At 39.4% G+C, this 13,716-nt stretch overlaps 1 protein-coding gene across 1 annotated transcript in view; it reads left to right on the top strand.

Moving 5' to 3' along the window:
* The first annotated feature begins 19 nt into the window (after window positions 1–19).
* Window positions 20–13,716, top strand: part of LOC121066052 — a 37,749-nt gene continuing 24,052 nt past the window's right edge. The window contains exons 1-4 of the mRNA XM_040549378.1: window positions 20–160; window positions 498–581; window positions 1,512–1,580; window positions 7,071–7,104. Of these exons, the coding sequence (XP_040405312.1) occupies window positions 507–581; window positions 1,512–1,580; window positions 7,071–7,104 (178 nt within the window). The 5' untranslated portion in view covers window positions 20–160; window positions 498–506. The remainder of the gene's footprint in view (window positions 161–497; window positions 582–1,511; window positions 1,581–7,070; window positions 7,105–13,716) is intronic.

The following is a 13,716-nucleotide window of genomic DNA, read 5'->3' as shown; positions in this document are numbered from 1 at the left end:
ACGGCTCCGGCGGGCGCCGCCTGTGCCTGTGCTTCTCTTCAGTGCGCGGGCAGGAAGCGGAAGTGACGGTGTGCCGGCGGCCGTTGAGAGTCGTTACCGGCAGGGGCCGGCCCGCTGTAGGGACGCGGCTCGGCAGCGGGGCCGGGGTCCTGCCGCTGAGGTGCCGCCTTTGAGGGAGGGAGGGAGGGAGGGAGGGAGTCCGGGGGGCCACGCCCTGTCCTCTCCTTCCTTTATTTTCCTTTTTTTTTTTTTAATTTATTTAAATTTTAGTTTTTTCTACTTGAACGGTTCGAAGGAGACGACCCAGTGGGGCAGGACGTCATTTATTTCTCACAAACGCGGGGAGGGGAGGAAGGAATAAAAAAAACCTCTCCTTTGCCGGATTTATCCAACCAAGGCACGGATGGCTCACAGCCCCGATTGTTCGCTGAAGTGTGGCTTATAAACAACATTTACATTTATTGTAGCTCTTTCTTTTGTTGTGTGCACTGAACCAGTTTTGCAGGATGAGTGCCCTGACTGAAGATCTTAAGCCAGAAGATGCCAAGCCGGAACCAGAAAAAAAAATATATTATTGTGAAGTGAGTGCTTTTCTTGGTGGCTTTTCAGAATGTATAATGAAATGCAGGCTTAAGGCATGAAAAATCCAGCTCTGAGGAGGCTGGGCAGATCTAATCCAGCTGCAGCGTGGCAAGCTTGTGAGAGAAGCTGTTAATGCTGAAGAGTAACTTGGCCAGTTGCTTGACTGGTGTGAATTCAGTTTGTTTTTGGGTAGTCACAGGTGTAGTATAGTGGTTCTTAACTGCTGCTGTCTTAAATCTGTTAGCTATTTCTTACGGTACGTCTTAAAGGCTCTTTAATCTTTAAAGGATGCTTTTTTGTGTCAAAACTTAAATTTCTGTATATCATGTGTTGTTGTAGTAGTGACTTTTTTCTGGCGCAGTAAACTTGTGGGATGGTGTGTCAAGAACACTGACAATACTGACCTATATTAGTCATTGCCTTTTGATAGTTAAAGATAATAAAAATTGTGGATCTGTATCCTGTTAAATTATTGTGATGGTCTGTGCATCCTAATGAAATGCAGATGACTTCCTATGCTTTTTCTTATCCCATTGGTATAACAGTGAACGGAGTCGCAGTTACTCTGGGATGTAGTCGTGTTTCTATTATTTTCTAATCGTGTATGAAATCGTGTATGAGCATCCCTTTTTGTTGGCTGGAGGAGTTCAGGCAACTAAGAATCCAGCAGGTGGAGGTAGGAGGGGAAGGGTAGGCTCTTATACCACCTGCTATGTTTCAGTACGCATTCAAGTATCATTTGAACAAGTTTACACACTGTTTCTGGTCATTTTAGTGCTATGCCGCTAATGTCATGCGAACTGTACTGTTTAAGTTGGAGATTTTGAGAATCTTGCTGTAAAAGCAGGTATATTTCCAATTCATACAACTTGCTGGCTACAAAATATCCACAGCGTAACTGAAGATGTGCTTTCAATTTCTCTCTTTAGGTTTGTAAAGTTCCGTGTATGAGTTCTATAAGTCTTCAGTCACACTACCGTGGTGCAAAGCATAGAAAGGTAACCTTTTTCCATGTTATGTCTATATGTGAATTTAATCTTAAATCTGGGATTCTTGCAAAACTCAGTAACTGTTTTCACGTGTATTCAAGTGTTTCTTTAACTTGCTTAGTGGATCTGTAATAGCTGTTTGCTTAAAAATTCCCAAGAAAAAGATTTTTTGGTTGATATGTTAACTGTTTTGTTCAGCATGTAACTTGCAATGTTAGCAGTAACTGTAAAGGTAAATTTGCATTAACTGAAATTGATTTTTGTGAATTAATCAGAAGTCACAGATGCTTAAAGAATGCCAACCCCCACTTGGGGGATAGTTGATGGAAGTACTGCTTGATTTTTCCAAGTCTATGTAATTTGTTTGTACTCTGAAGAAAACTGGCTTGCCTGGAGTTTGTACTTCAGAGCAGCTGTTACTCTATACTAACATTTTGTACAGGAGTTCTGTAACCTTAACTACCAAGTCATGGTTTCTCTTGTTTAGAGCATCTCAATAGCAGCTTCCTGTTTTACTGCCTGTCCTTCTGTTTTGCTTAAATTACTGGTGTTCTGTGAGGATGTATTGAGAAAAAGGGCTCTTATAAATGCTGTTTGACTGGACTTCTGACTGTTGTTTGGCTGACAGCCGTCTTTGTAAAACTCCACATTCTCAGTCTAAAAGGTTGAGGCATACTCATTTGCCTGTTCTTTCCTGTTACTTAGTATTGCTGTCATCAATGGTGGCGTTGTGGTACTTAAATATCTGCTCTTTTTCCTAATGACACTTCATTAATTTTATTCTTCCTGGAACACTATAAAACCTAACTGCAATGTTTTTAAGTGTTTGGGTGCCCCTTTTTGTAGATGAAGGGCATCTCCCCACTGATTAGTTTTCAAGACTGATTAATAGTATGTCCTTACCTGCTTGCTGATTGCTTTAATGCTGCTGACACTTCTTCGAGTTCTTTGAGTCAGTGGCTCTCCAAACGCTTTTCCCAGGATTCAGTTGTAGAGTTCTTTGGTGATCCAATAGAATTGTATAGTACTGAGTATTTTTCATGTCCTGCCAAATGCTCTTGCTGATGCAAGAGGGTCTTCTGGTTTTGTGGTTGCTTCTTTTTATTTCTTAGCTAACCCTCATAGCAATTGAATTATTGCTGTTTTTCCCCTTTAAAGTGGAAAAACCAGTGAAAATGTTCCCTGCAAATCTGCATGTTGTTTGCCTTCTGTTCTGTTCCTGGAAATCAGTGTGTGCTAGGCTATGTTTTTTGAGCTTTATTGAGCTAATGATGGGTTGTAAACTGATAGTGAGCAAGCATCAGGCAAGTTGAAAACTGGGCTGCTGTTTGGGGTTAAATGTTAGTGGTGGTGTGGGATCCTGATAAGTCACGTGACAGCATTTCTGTAGGAGTAAGTCTCCAAGATCCCATCGTTGTTTTCAACTACTTTTAATTCCTTGCTTCAACTTCACTGTATATTTTGATGGCAGAAGGTCAGAATTCCTTGAGATACCCAAAGAAGTTTTTGTATCACCAAGTTTGAAGTAACTATAAAAGTCCTGAGCTTATGTTCATTTTAAGATACAGGCTAGACATTGGTAGAGAATAGTGTTTTGTGTTCCTTACCAGAGTAATTCTTCAAAATTGTTCAGAGTAATACCACAGGATGTCCTGACAACACAGCAAACAAAGAGGTAGTTCTCCACCTAAGTCACAACACTAGCCAAACCAGCTATTTTTTCTCTTTTGTGAGATGACTTTCAGATAAACAATTTTTAAAATGGCTGTGGTGAAGGTACTTTGTTTGTCAACTGCTAGAGAAACTTTAAAAAAACAAGAGAGACAATGCTTCATTAGGAAGACAGTCACTGTGGGGAAAAAAATCCAAGAAACAAATAGAAACACTTGCCACGTGTGAGATGAATCTTATTGGCCTACATCTCCCATAGCTGTTCCAAGTGAAGTATGTTACTTTGAACAGCTGCACCAGTGAAGCCTAACTTTTACAGATTTTCAGGGATACTTCTGTTGATTTTGTACGTGGTTGTCTTGTTTTGTTCGCTATGTTATTTAGTTATTCTGGGGTTTGGATAGATACGAGACATTTATCTAGGTTACTTCTCCATACTTCCATGTTTTACCTCTGTATGTTGGCTGGTTTGCTCACCTGTATACCAGTACTGCTGACTCCAAATGAATTTTACGTTCTGGTTGCTTAAGCAGCAGCATCTTTCTAAATCTCAGCATGCCTCTTAGGTGACTGGTATTGAATGCACTGCTTGTATAAAGCTAGGGAGATGTTTATTAGTAAGCATTGTCTAAACAAAGACTTATTTTGAAATCTAATTCATGTGTGCTACAGTTGTCATTTAATAAGACTCCAGGAATGTTGCTTTTGATCATTTAGAGGTTGTTTTAGGAAGATTCTGTACTGATTCTCATTGTCAGTGTTTGAACTGACAGTGTAAATGCTCCTATTAAAGGGAATGCTGCAGGAAGGGAAAATGTAAGTAGCAGACAGGAAAACCACAATCCTTTTGTGGCAGTATAGGCATCCTACTCAGTCAGACAGAAGTTTCCTTCTTATTTTCACCCAGAATATTTTGTTGCATCCAAAACTAAAATAGAATAAGCCTGTACCGAAAGCCCGGTGGAATTCCTTGACTGTATTGGAAGGTAATAACTTGGTACATGAAGCCAAGTCAGTGTTCTTACAAGAGTGGGTGGTGAATTTTCATTTGTCTTTAGTCTCTGCAGGCTAGATGCTCTATAACCTACTGGATTGATGTGTGGTGGATTTGGAGGGGTAGGAATAAAATGAATGACTTGGAAAAAAAAAAGTGGAAGCAACTTTCAGGTCTTTTGAGTAAATGTCTAATGACTTTTTAGTTTGTTACTAGATTAGGGTTTTCTAATTTGAAGCCTTTTCCATTTGTACTTTGCTGTGAAAATCTAGCAGCTTTTTCCTAATAGGTCTGAGTAGTTGCTTTAGTTGAATAATAGATCAGTGATCTAATGGGAAGGATCAAGTTATTTCTGTTTGATTTCAATGATATATGAAGCTCGAACATGCACGTTCTCATGTCTTTGCTTAATTTACAAGATGTTAGATAATTTAATTCCATATGGTCTGCTTCTCTGTAGAGTTCACTTAGTTTCTATAATTGAGTGTTGTTTTTGTTGTTGTGCCAAGGGTTTGCATTTCTCCCTGATGCCAGTGTTGATGAAGATGACGGTTTGTGTCCTTGAGCTGGAGTTTTAGAGTAGTAAGCGGATTGCTCATCTAATTTTTCTAGTGCTGATAATTTGAGGCCTAAATCCTGTAAGTAGTACTGATGTAAAAACACAGATGGGGATGGTCACAGTGCAAGGCTGTGTATATCTCATGTTGAGTGTCTTGTGATCTTTGCATAGTTGCATACAGATGGGCTTCATGGTTTTGTTGCTGAACGGGTATTTGGGGGTTGGGGATTGACAAACAATAGCAATCATATATTTTTCATATACTCGTTAGCTCTTTAAAAATTGGAATTGGGAATTGGCTTGTTATTATCAACTTTGAGAACAGCTGAATGTTACTTTCAGTGATTATGGTAAGCTGGTCAGAAAGCACTGTTGTACATCAGAAATGGTGGTTGAAAATAATCTGAAGTACAAACAACTTACCTCTCCTTTGATATGACATTAAAATCACCTGTGCTTGGAAGAACACTTCAGTTGGACACTTGTTTTGATACCTGAAGTGCTAACATAGTTAGGCTTCAGATACTGGCAACTTGCTGTGCCATTATATTGGTTACGTTCTGCCTCCAGAAGTGTTTAGTATGCTGTTATGATCTGTAGCCTATCTTCATGTTACAAACTAGCTTAAAATGTAGAGCTCTTGACATTTGTCAGCCTCACACTTTAAGAAATGGAATAAATGATTTCAGTGTATAGGTTGCTAATATCTAGTTTGTGATTTCTGAAATGTGTATGTTTAGGAAGAAGTAAATGATGCTTATACAACTGTGAAACGGTGTTTTGTTAGATAACCTGTGAACTTGAAATGTGTGAAAAGTAAGAAGTATCTCTGAGAACTGCACATGGAAGGTTTGAACCCTGAGAGACAGCAGTTTTTGAGTTGTGGCTTCTCAAAGTTAGACACTTTGTTAAAAGTTACACTAACTTTTTACAGTCTTAGCTCAAAAACAGCTGTTGTAACTTGCTTGTGACATATGGCCCAGGGCAGAGAATAAGTTTCTTACCAAATGTGTAAGAATCTTTATTCCTGAGGTAGTTTTGCTTTTTTTCCTGCTTATCTTTCTTTTAAGTAGTCTTAAGAAAACATCATAAGTGAAGTGGATGTATCAGTCTCAGCTGTGGAACAACACTTTGAATGTTAAAGCAGTAATCCAAGTGCAATCTGAATTGTTTAAAAATGGTCAGGAAACTTTTAATGGCAGCTCACAGTTTCTGATGTTTTCTACATGTCTGTGAAATGTTAGGTATTAGCAGCTGTTTACTGTAAAACTGGAGTAGAATGACAGGTGGCTTTGTACACAGTAGAAATACTCCTGGCAGGATGGCTACCAGGCAGACTGTCTGTATTCCAAGCTTACAAAATCCTGCTGAGTTCATACACCACCACCCACTTACCTGTGATGATACTGGCACTTAGGTGACTTCCATTTTAAAACTACCATGGAAAAACAACTATTTGGCTTCCTGAACAAACACCTATTGCATCAGTCTTACTTCTTACTGAACTGTTACACTGACTTTCAATGTCTCTTCCACAGCACTGAATGCTGAAAATATAGCACTCAAATCCATGGAGTGCTCATAAGCAAACAACTGTCCTTCTGGTAGAACGATGACACTTCTCTTTCATTCTTTTAAATGGGAAGTTTGTGTTTGTTTGCCAGAAAGGTCTCCAAATGCGTCACTATTGGTTTTAGCCAGGTTTTGAAATGGAAAACTAAGTTCTTCTTTTTCTGAGATGCTTCCAAAAGTGATCTGTCCTGAATTCAGCTGATGAAAGCTGTTTTTCCTGTTCTTCATGGTATGAATAAACTTCCAGGAGACCTGGCTTGTCCGGAGGTTTATCCAAATCCACCCTATATGGTGGTGGAGCTGTTCTTTGTTAGCTTATTTTTCCATTCTTTTCTTGGTTGTTGTTGGAACTACAGTTTTTTGAACTTTAGGAACTTTACAAGCTGCAGCCATGCAGAAATGAAGGTTTTGTCTGGCATCCTTGACATGTTTCAAGCCATAATCATCTCTTAAAACTTAATACTAAGGCTTTCTTGAAATTAACCTTAGCTGTAAGTATAGTTTTGGCAGTACTTCCAGCTCTTGCAGAAAATCATCAGATAGGAAAAATTAGAGCCTTTATAATGGAAACTTTGGCCTGTATTGTAACTTGTCTGCAAAGGCTTCATTCAGGAAGTACAGGGGTTTTTCCTTCAAATCATGCAGCACATTAATTTGTTTTTCTTATTTTATTTTGGGATGACTTGCATCTTCATAATTAAAGAAAGAAAAAGCCCTGAGACCCAAGACTGTCTATTGTAAGTATAACACTTTATTCTTTCCAGCCTCTTAGTATGGATATTGCTTGGGGGTTTTAATGTGTTGCTTTTCCAGTAGTTCAGTTATCTGCATTTGCCAGATCTGTCTGTAGCTGTGTTTTTCTTTATATGCTGAACAATCTCCTGAGATACTTATCTAATGAACAGTTGAATAAAGAAATGTTTTAGAGCATGGAGCTTTAATTATGCCTTTCCACATCTAAATATTTGTATATCTATTTAGCAGAGGGATGAATAGTCAGTATTTGTTTCTTACCTTCCCAGGCTAAACTGTCTTCCACTTGTTTGTCAGCTTCATGCACTCACTGCTAAGCTTCAGGCAGTATACTAAGCACCTATGTGAGTAGGCTAACATAGCACTGTTGCAGCTGCTGCTCTACCTGTGCTGAATTTGCCTAGCTGCATCACAGGAATGTTATGCCTTTCTTTATTGTAGTGTGGACTTGGAGTAGCAAAGACCTATTCAATGTAAACTGAGTTGTTGGGGTATCTCATCCCCATAAGCTGAGAACATGCATCCAGACTGTCATGTGCCCATGGGAAATAAGAGTAATGGTAAAAGACTGGAAACTTGGGATATAACTTGCTCACAGTGGACATGGAATGATGTAAAAACACTGTACAAGATTTTGAAAGTACTGCAAGCAAGAGAACACTGGCATACATGGGAGTACTGGCTTAAAAAACAATCTGAAGATTATAAAGCAAGAGGGACTTAATGTCAGTCATCACAAGAAATGAGCCTCCCATTTCTAGTTTGTATTTTCAGTGTGTTCTCCTAAGAAACAAGGCTTACAGAAACACATTCTGGCTTTGTTTGCTGCCCAGTATCTCTTGAACCAGGTTAATCAAGGGTTCCTGAAAATGCATGTCTGCACAGAGAAGAGCCTCAGTCTTCTACTGAGGGAAGTGTTGCAGGCTGAGCTCACCACCTGCACCCTGAAGAATCAACACGGGAGAACAACACAGAAAAAACACTGGTCAGAGTATTTTCTAAGACTGGGCTTCGTTAGCTGCTCTGGTGGCTTGGTGCTGAAAACAGGCTCAGTGCAAGACATCATTCACGTGTGTGAGCAATTATGAGACATTCTGCCCCAGCAGATGTGAGCACTGCGTGCAGATCTTCAATTTTTAGAAATACTGGTAATGCGGCTCCTTTTCAGAACTGCAAAAGTTCTGAAAGCACAGAGGTCTCTTCAGTGGATATGAGCAGTCTAGAATTGTATCTATACCTCAGCAGCAACAGACTTGTTTGGCCACAGGCCAATGCTTCTAGTCAAAAATGGGTTCCTACACCTATTTTGGTATTCCTCATTGGAAATGGTCATTAAAAGTAGTACCACTGAATGTGATCTTGCAAACTTGATTCTCGAAGAGGTACCTGCTTCAAGACCATAACATCTTGTTTTGGAGGAGTAGTGCAAAGAGTGCATGGGACAGAAAATGAGACTTGAAAACAAGGACAGAAGGAGTGGCAGGAAGACAGTAGAAAGAGTGGTGGAATACAAGAGTCTGTTGCAAAGACCTACGGCTTTAGAAAATGATACTGCTTCATGTACTGCAAGCTCAGCATTCCAGGGAAGTTTCAGGGTAAGAACATACGGTCATTACAACCACTGCATTCCCAGAAATGTCACAGGTCAAAATCTTATGACTGTCTTATGGAACTGGAAGAGAGGTTCAAGTTCCCGATTATTAAAGAGGAGAATCTTGTAGTGAAACTTTGGTAAACAAGCTAGAGTTAAATTTTGGAGGAGTCCCAGCATCACAGGATACTGCATGGCAGAAGCTTTGTAAGTTGTTATATTTCATCCAGAAGGTTCTGAATCTCAGTGATCATGTTGAAGCTATCGACGTCTTTTTTACTTTTAATGTGAAATCAATAGTATGAACACTCATGTCTCTATTCTGCTTTATCCATCTTGAATTCTACTTCCATGAAGATCCAGACATGGGAAGCCGACTTGTAAGCCATCGTCATGGTTTACTTGTCCAAAGAAGGCCAAAAAGTAGCTTTGTGAAGTTTATTTCTATGTTTCAGGGGTGTGTGTGGTTTTGTTTGCTTGTTTTTTGTGTTGGGGATGGGATGGGATGGTCGGGGTTTTTGTTCAAGGTAGAAGAGCTTTCCACTTAAGGAACTTCTCAAAGATGGCAATCCAGTTTTCATGCTGGGGACCACAGTGCACAATTATTTAAGATCTCTGTGGGAGAGTTTGAGAAGTTCTGTACAGGTCACCAGTGACACAGTTATCCCTTGTGAGTCACTAGATCCAGGAAATCCATTGGTGTTCTGTCAATGAGATATAAGAATAAACTCCAAATATGCTTGGCTTTTGTTTTTCATTTTAAATAACTTTGCAGACATGTGGTAAGCATGAACAAATGTATACAGTTTGTTTATGGAGTTACGTAGTGAAATATTTTGAATAACCATGGATATTCTTAATTTACATGTACTATGTAAAGTATGAGTCCTGTGTGACATCAGGATATAAACTCATGGGTTGCTCTTACTGCTGTTGGGTCTCTGGTGCTATTCTAATGTTTGTGTTATCAAACACTCCAGTGAAAGTGAAATGTGGCAGCATGTTCATGGTGGAGTCTTAAGGACCAGGAGTAAAAAGGCATGGATATTGTCAAAGTAAAGGATGAGTTTTCTTGGAAATCTCTTGGGGCAAAATCTGACAGGTATCTGAAATGTGCACTGTCCAAAGAAGAGTGGGTACTTCAGAAGATGTTTGGCATTCTTAAAACATACTACAACAGTATAAGCAATTTCTTCCTTGCTGTGGAATTTAAAAAAAAAATTCCTTTCTCATCAGGGAGAGCAAGACCAGTATTGGTATCATTCACAAACCAAAATTACAAAAACAGAAAACCCACAATTATTTGGATGCTGAGTATTTCCAGCAGTGGGGAGCGTGACTAACCTGACTGTTTAACTGTACAATCTCATTGCCTTTAAAGTCAATGAAGCCAGGAAATGAGTCTGTTTACAGATGCTTGTGGTTGGAGAAGTACCACTTCCTTGTAAGAAGGACATCTGGATATCATTCAAGTTTCCATATGGCAAAGCTATCAACAAATTATTTTTGTGGCGACAAGAACTTGGTTTCTGGTTGTGTTTTTTTTGCCTGCTCTCAAGAAGTTTAGAAGACAGTCTCAACGGATGATGTGGGAAGGGAAGATACTGAAGTCTTAAGACTTCACTAAGTTAAATCAAAGCTCAGTAAGTTCATGAAGTTCAGTTGTGATTTCTTCAGACAGCAGTAATTGAACAGATGAAAGGCTTCTTTTAGCTCTAGTTGAGGCAGTTGCGCTTCTATGTTCAGGTATCAGGAAGGAGATTAAGTATTTCTTTCCTACCTCTTTTGGGCCAGAGGAGGCGGAAGTTTGGAAAACTGTTCTTGCTTTGAGCAAGAGGCACTAAACACTGGGGGAATAAAATTATACATGTTTGGCAGTGTTCCCCAGGCAATAGTGAAATCCAGTGACTTACTCCCCCTACCTTGTTCTAGTAGTATAGAGGATGAGCCCTTTTAAAGCCACTTCTGGGCTGCCTGTCTGCATTGGTGAAACTAATTTTCCACAACTTTCCACAAAAAAGAGTGGATTAATGGAACTTTTGCACAGCCTAGGGATTTTTTCTTGCATTACAGGAAGTGCAGAGTTAATTTGCAGTGCTTCCTCAAAGACTTCTCATAGAAGGCTCTGAAAAGTGTAATGAGGAATGTTGTAGGTGTTTAGCTGTTGGATCTAGCAGCCTGCCTCTACATTCTTCAACTTTGAGCTGTTAAGTCATGTTGTGAGTAAGGAGCTTCATTACAATCATCCTGTAATGCATGGGGCTGAGGGGAAGAATCAGATCTGAAGATTAGCTGCACTTTAACAGCACTGTCTAGTCATTCCTTTCCAGTGAGTGAAAGCACAAATCATATTCTGCCTTGGGTTCAGCAGTGGAAAACCGATCCCAATCAGCATTTCAGCTTTGTGATTATAAGATTTTATTTTCTTAAATATGCCTCTCCATACTCAGTATCTGCCAAGCATTAATTAGTATATGTAAGCTTTTACGGTGTAAAACTACTGCTAAATTTTCAAAGGAAGGGAACCTGGAAGCTCTTTTCTGAGTTCAGACTAGAATAGAAAATACTTCAGAAGTTGTCAGAATAATCAAAGTGCTAAGGTTGAATGCTAGCCCAGCTTTATCACCTCTCTTGGAGTTTTCCCCTGTACAATGGAGTATAGACTCTGTGTACTTCACCTATTGTTTTCAAAAGTGAGTCTGTTGTGCTGAGTCCGCTACATTGTTGTTGGTGAGCAATTGAATTGGCAACATCTGAAACTGTCCTTAAGTTTTGAGACATAGCACTTCTATTTCTGGCAGTTAAAATGAATGTTTGCGCACTACAAATGCAGGAATAGATGCAAAAGGTGGAGTTCAAAGAAATGTATTCAGGGCCATGTCATTAAATATTAAGTATTGAAATGAGAAGTGTTCTGGTTGTTTTGTTCATAGAGTATTTTCCAGATACTAGTAATCTATATCTAAAAATCCCTATTTGGAAGGGATTTCCTGAGGCTATTGAATTTAACTTCCTGACTGAAGTAGGACTACTGCCAGTGCTGGAGAATCATTCCTTGCTTATTGAATCTTTGAACATCTCCAAGGACAGAGCCCTCTACCTCTGTTTAATCAGTCTGTATTTGCTGCCCTCCCTTAAAGAAGAATTTTATCCTAACAAAATAAATCTCAGCCTCCTAAGGAGCTATTTATATGCCTTTGCCACCTCCCCAAAGAATACGTGAACATCAGTTACAAAGATGAGTCTAACCTCTAGATCTGCTGCCCTTCCCCTAGACCCTCTCTTTTTTTCACATTGCACTATAAATGGGAGAGGCACGAAACCAGACATCCTCACAAGTACCAAATGCAGGAGGATAAGTTACCTAGAAGTTTGCTGCCTGTGCAGGCTTCCAGTAGGAGGTTTGCCTTGTTTATAACAGGCTTGCTTTTGGCCACTATCCAACTTAACATCCATCATAAGTGTCGGGTTCTTAACTGCTCAGCCTGTGCTTGTGAGTGGGGTTACTTCAGCTGTAGAACTCTGTATTTCTTACATTAAAGTTTCTTTAAGGCTCAGTGCACCCAAGATCCTGCTCAACTAAATCTTTGAAATCTTTGACATCAGTTGTATTCCCTGAATTCATCTTGTCTGTGAACTTGCTGAGGGTTTTCTGTGCATCTTCAACTAGGTTACTGATGAAGAGGTTAATTGTTATGAGCCCTGGAATTGGTCCCTGGGCTACGCTGCAGCTTACTGGACACCAGGAAGAGGCTGGGCTGTTGCTCGTTGTCCTTTGATCCTGGCAGTCCAGCTGATTTTCAGCTCATTTGTCAGCCTGATATACTTTAAGGGAAAATACTACTGTGTTGTGGTTTTGAGATATTTAAGAAATAACCCTTTGCTACTAGAATTGCAAAGCCAGGGAGCTTGTACACATCAAGCTTAAATGTTAGTATCTAAAACTAGCCTCACCACATGGGAGAGCATCTTCAGGATTATAACTGCTTTTGTGAAACTGTTAGCAGACATTATTCTAACTGCCTGCAAATGTTTGAAAACAAGGAAAGAAAAAAATACATGCTGTTATACACGCTGTTATCTTTGGCGATAGTAGGAGCTACAACTGACTTTTAACTTGACCGTATGTGTAAGCCTCAGCCACATTATGGCAAACTGCACTGTGAGCTGCTTCTGGCACAATTCTCTGCAAACACAGTATGTTCCTGGAAGTAAACAAATTTAAGTGTGACAAAATCTTACTGCATAGGTGCCTGTTTGTGTTGTTTGTTTGGCCATGTTGTCAGACCGCAGATGCTGGACCTGGAATCTAACTCAGGCTGTGTGTGTTAACTGAACAACTCTGGAAATAAGTAGTTTTCATACTTGTAAAGTATCTGCGGATACTTTTATTTATGCTACCATGGTCTTTACTTTTTTCAGTAAAAAGCTTCAGATAACTTCTGAGAAATCAGAGGCCACATTTACTTATCTCTCTCCCTTATGTTAATATTGCGTAGCTGTTTGCAGAATGTTTGCAGAATATTTGCAGCTTTGATCTGATACAGTTTCGGTATGCATCTATTCACTGCTAATCTTATGCAGAAAGAGGAAGAAACCAGTGCTGTATACAAGATATATTTACTAAAAGGATGGAAAAATATTTTCACTTCAAATTCACTTCAAAAACAGGAATTGCATGAGCAAATATGTAGTCTAATCTTTCATGTTTGTTAAGCTTAACATAACTTTCAGATTTTCCAATAAATGAATACTGGTGTATCAGTTTGTTTTAATCTTGGATGTCACAACTTCCAAAATGCTGAAAGCATCATTAAAGCTCACCTAGGGTATGACTGTGTATGGATTTGAATGAGAGAGGGGTAAGGGAATAGTTACAAATGAAGGAGGTAGAATCATCTTTACAGAAGCATGTTTAAACGTTCATCCTGAAACTGAGTGGTTAAGAATATACACAGATACCTACGTAAAAGACACTACTGTTCTGCATAAAATTTAATGACCT

The sequence above is a fragment of the Cygnus olor genome, chromosome 2, assembly GCF_009769625.2.
Source record: "Cygnus olor isolate bCygOlo1 chromosome 2, bCygOlo1.pri.v2, whole genome shotgun sequence".
Classification (NCBI taxonomy): domain Eukaryota; kingdom Metazoa; phylum Chordata; class Aves; order Anseriformes; family Anatidae; genus Cygnus; species Cygnus olor.
The sequence above is the reverse complement of the archived record's forward strand: the minus strand, read 5'-3'. Positions and strand labels throughout refer to the sequence as shown.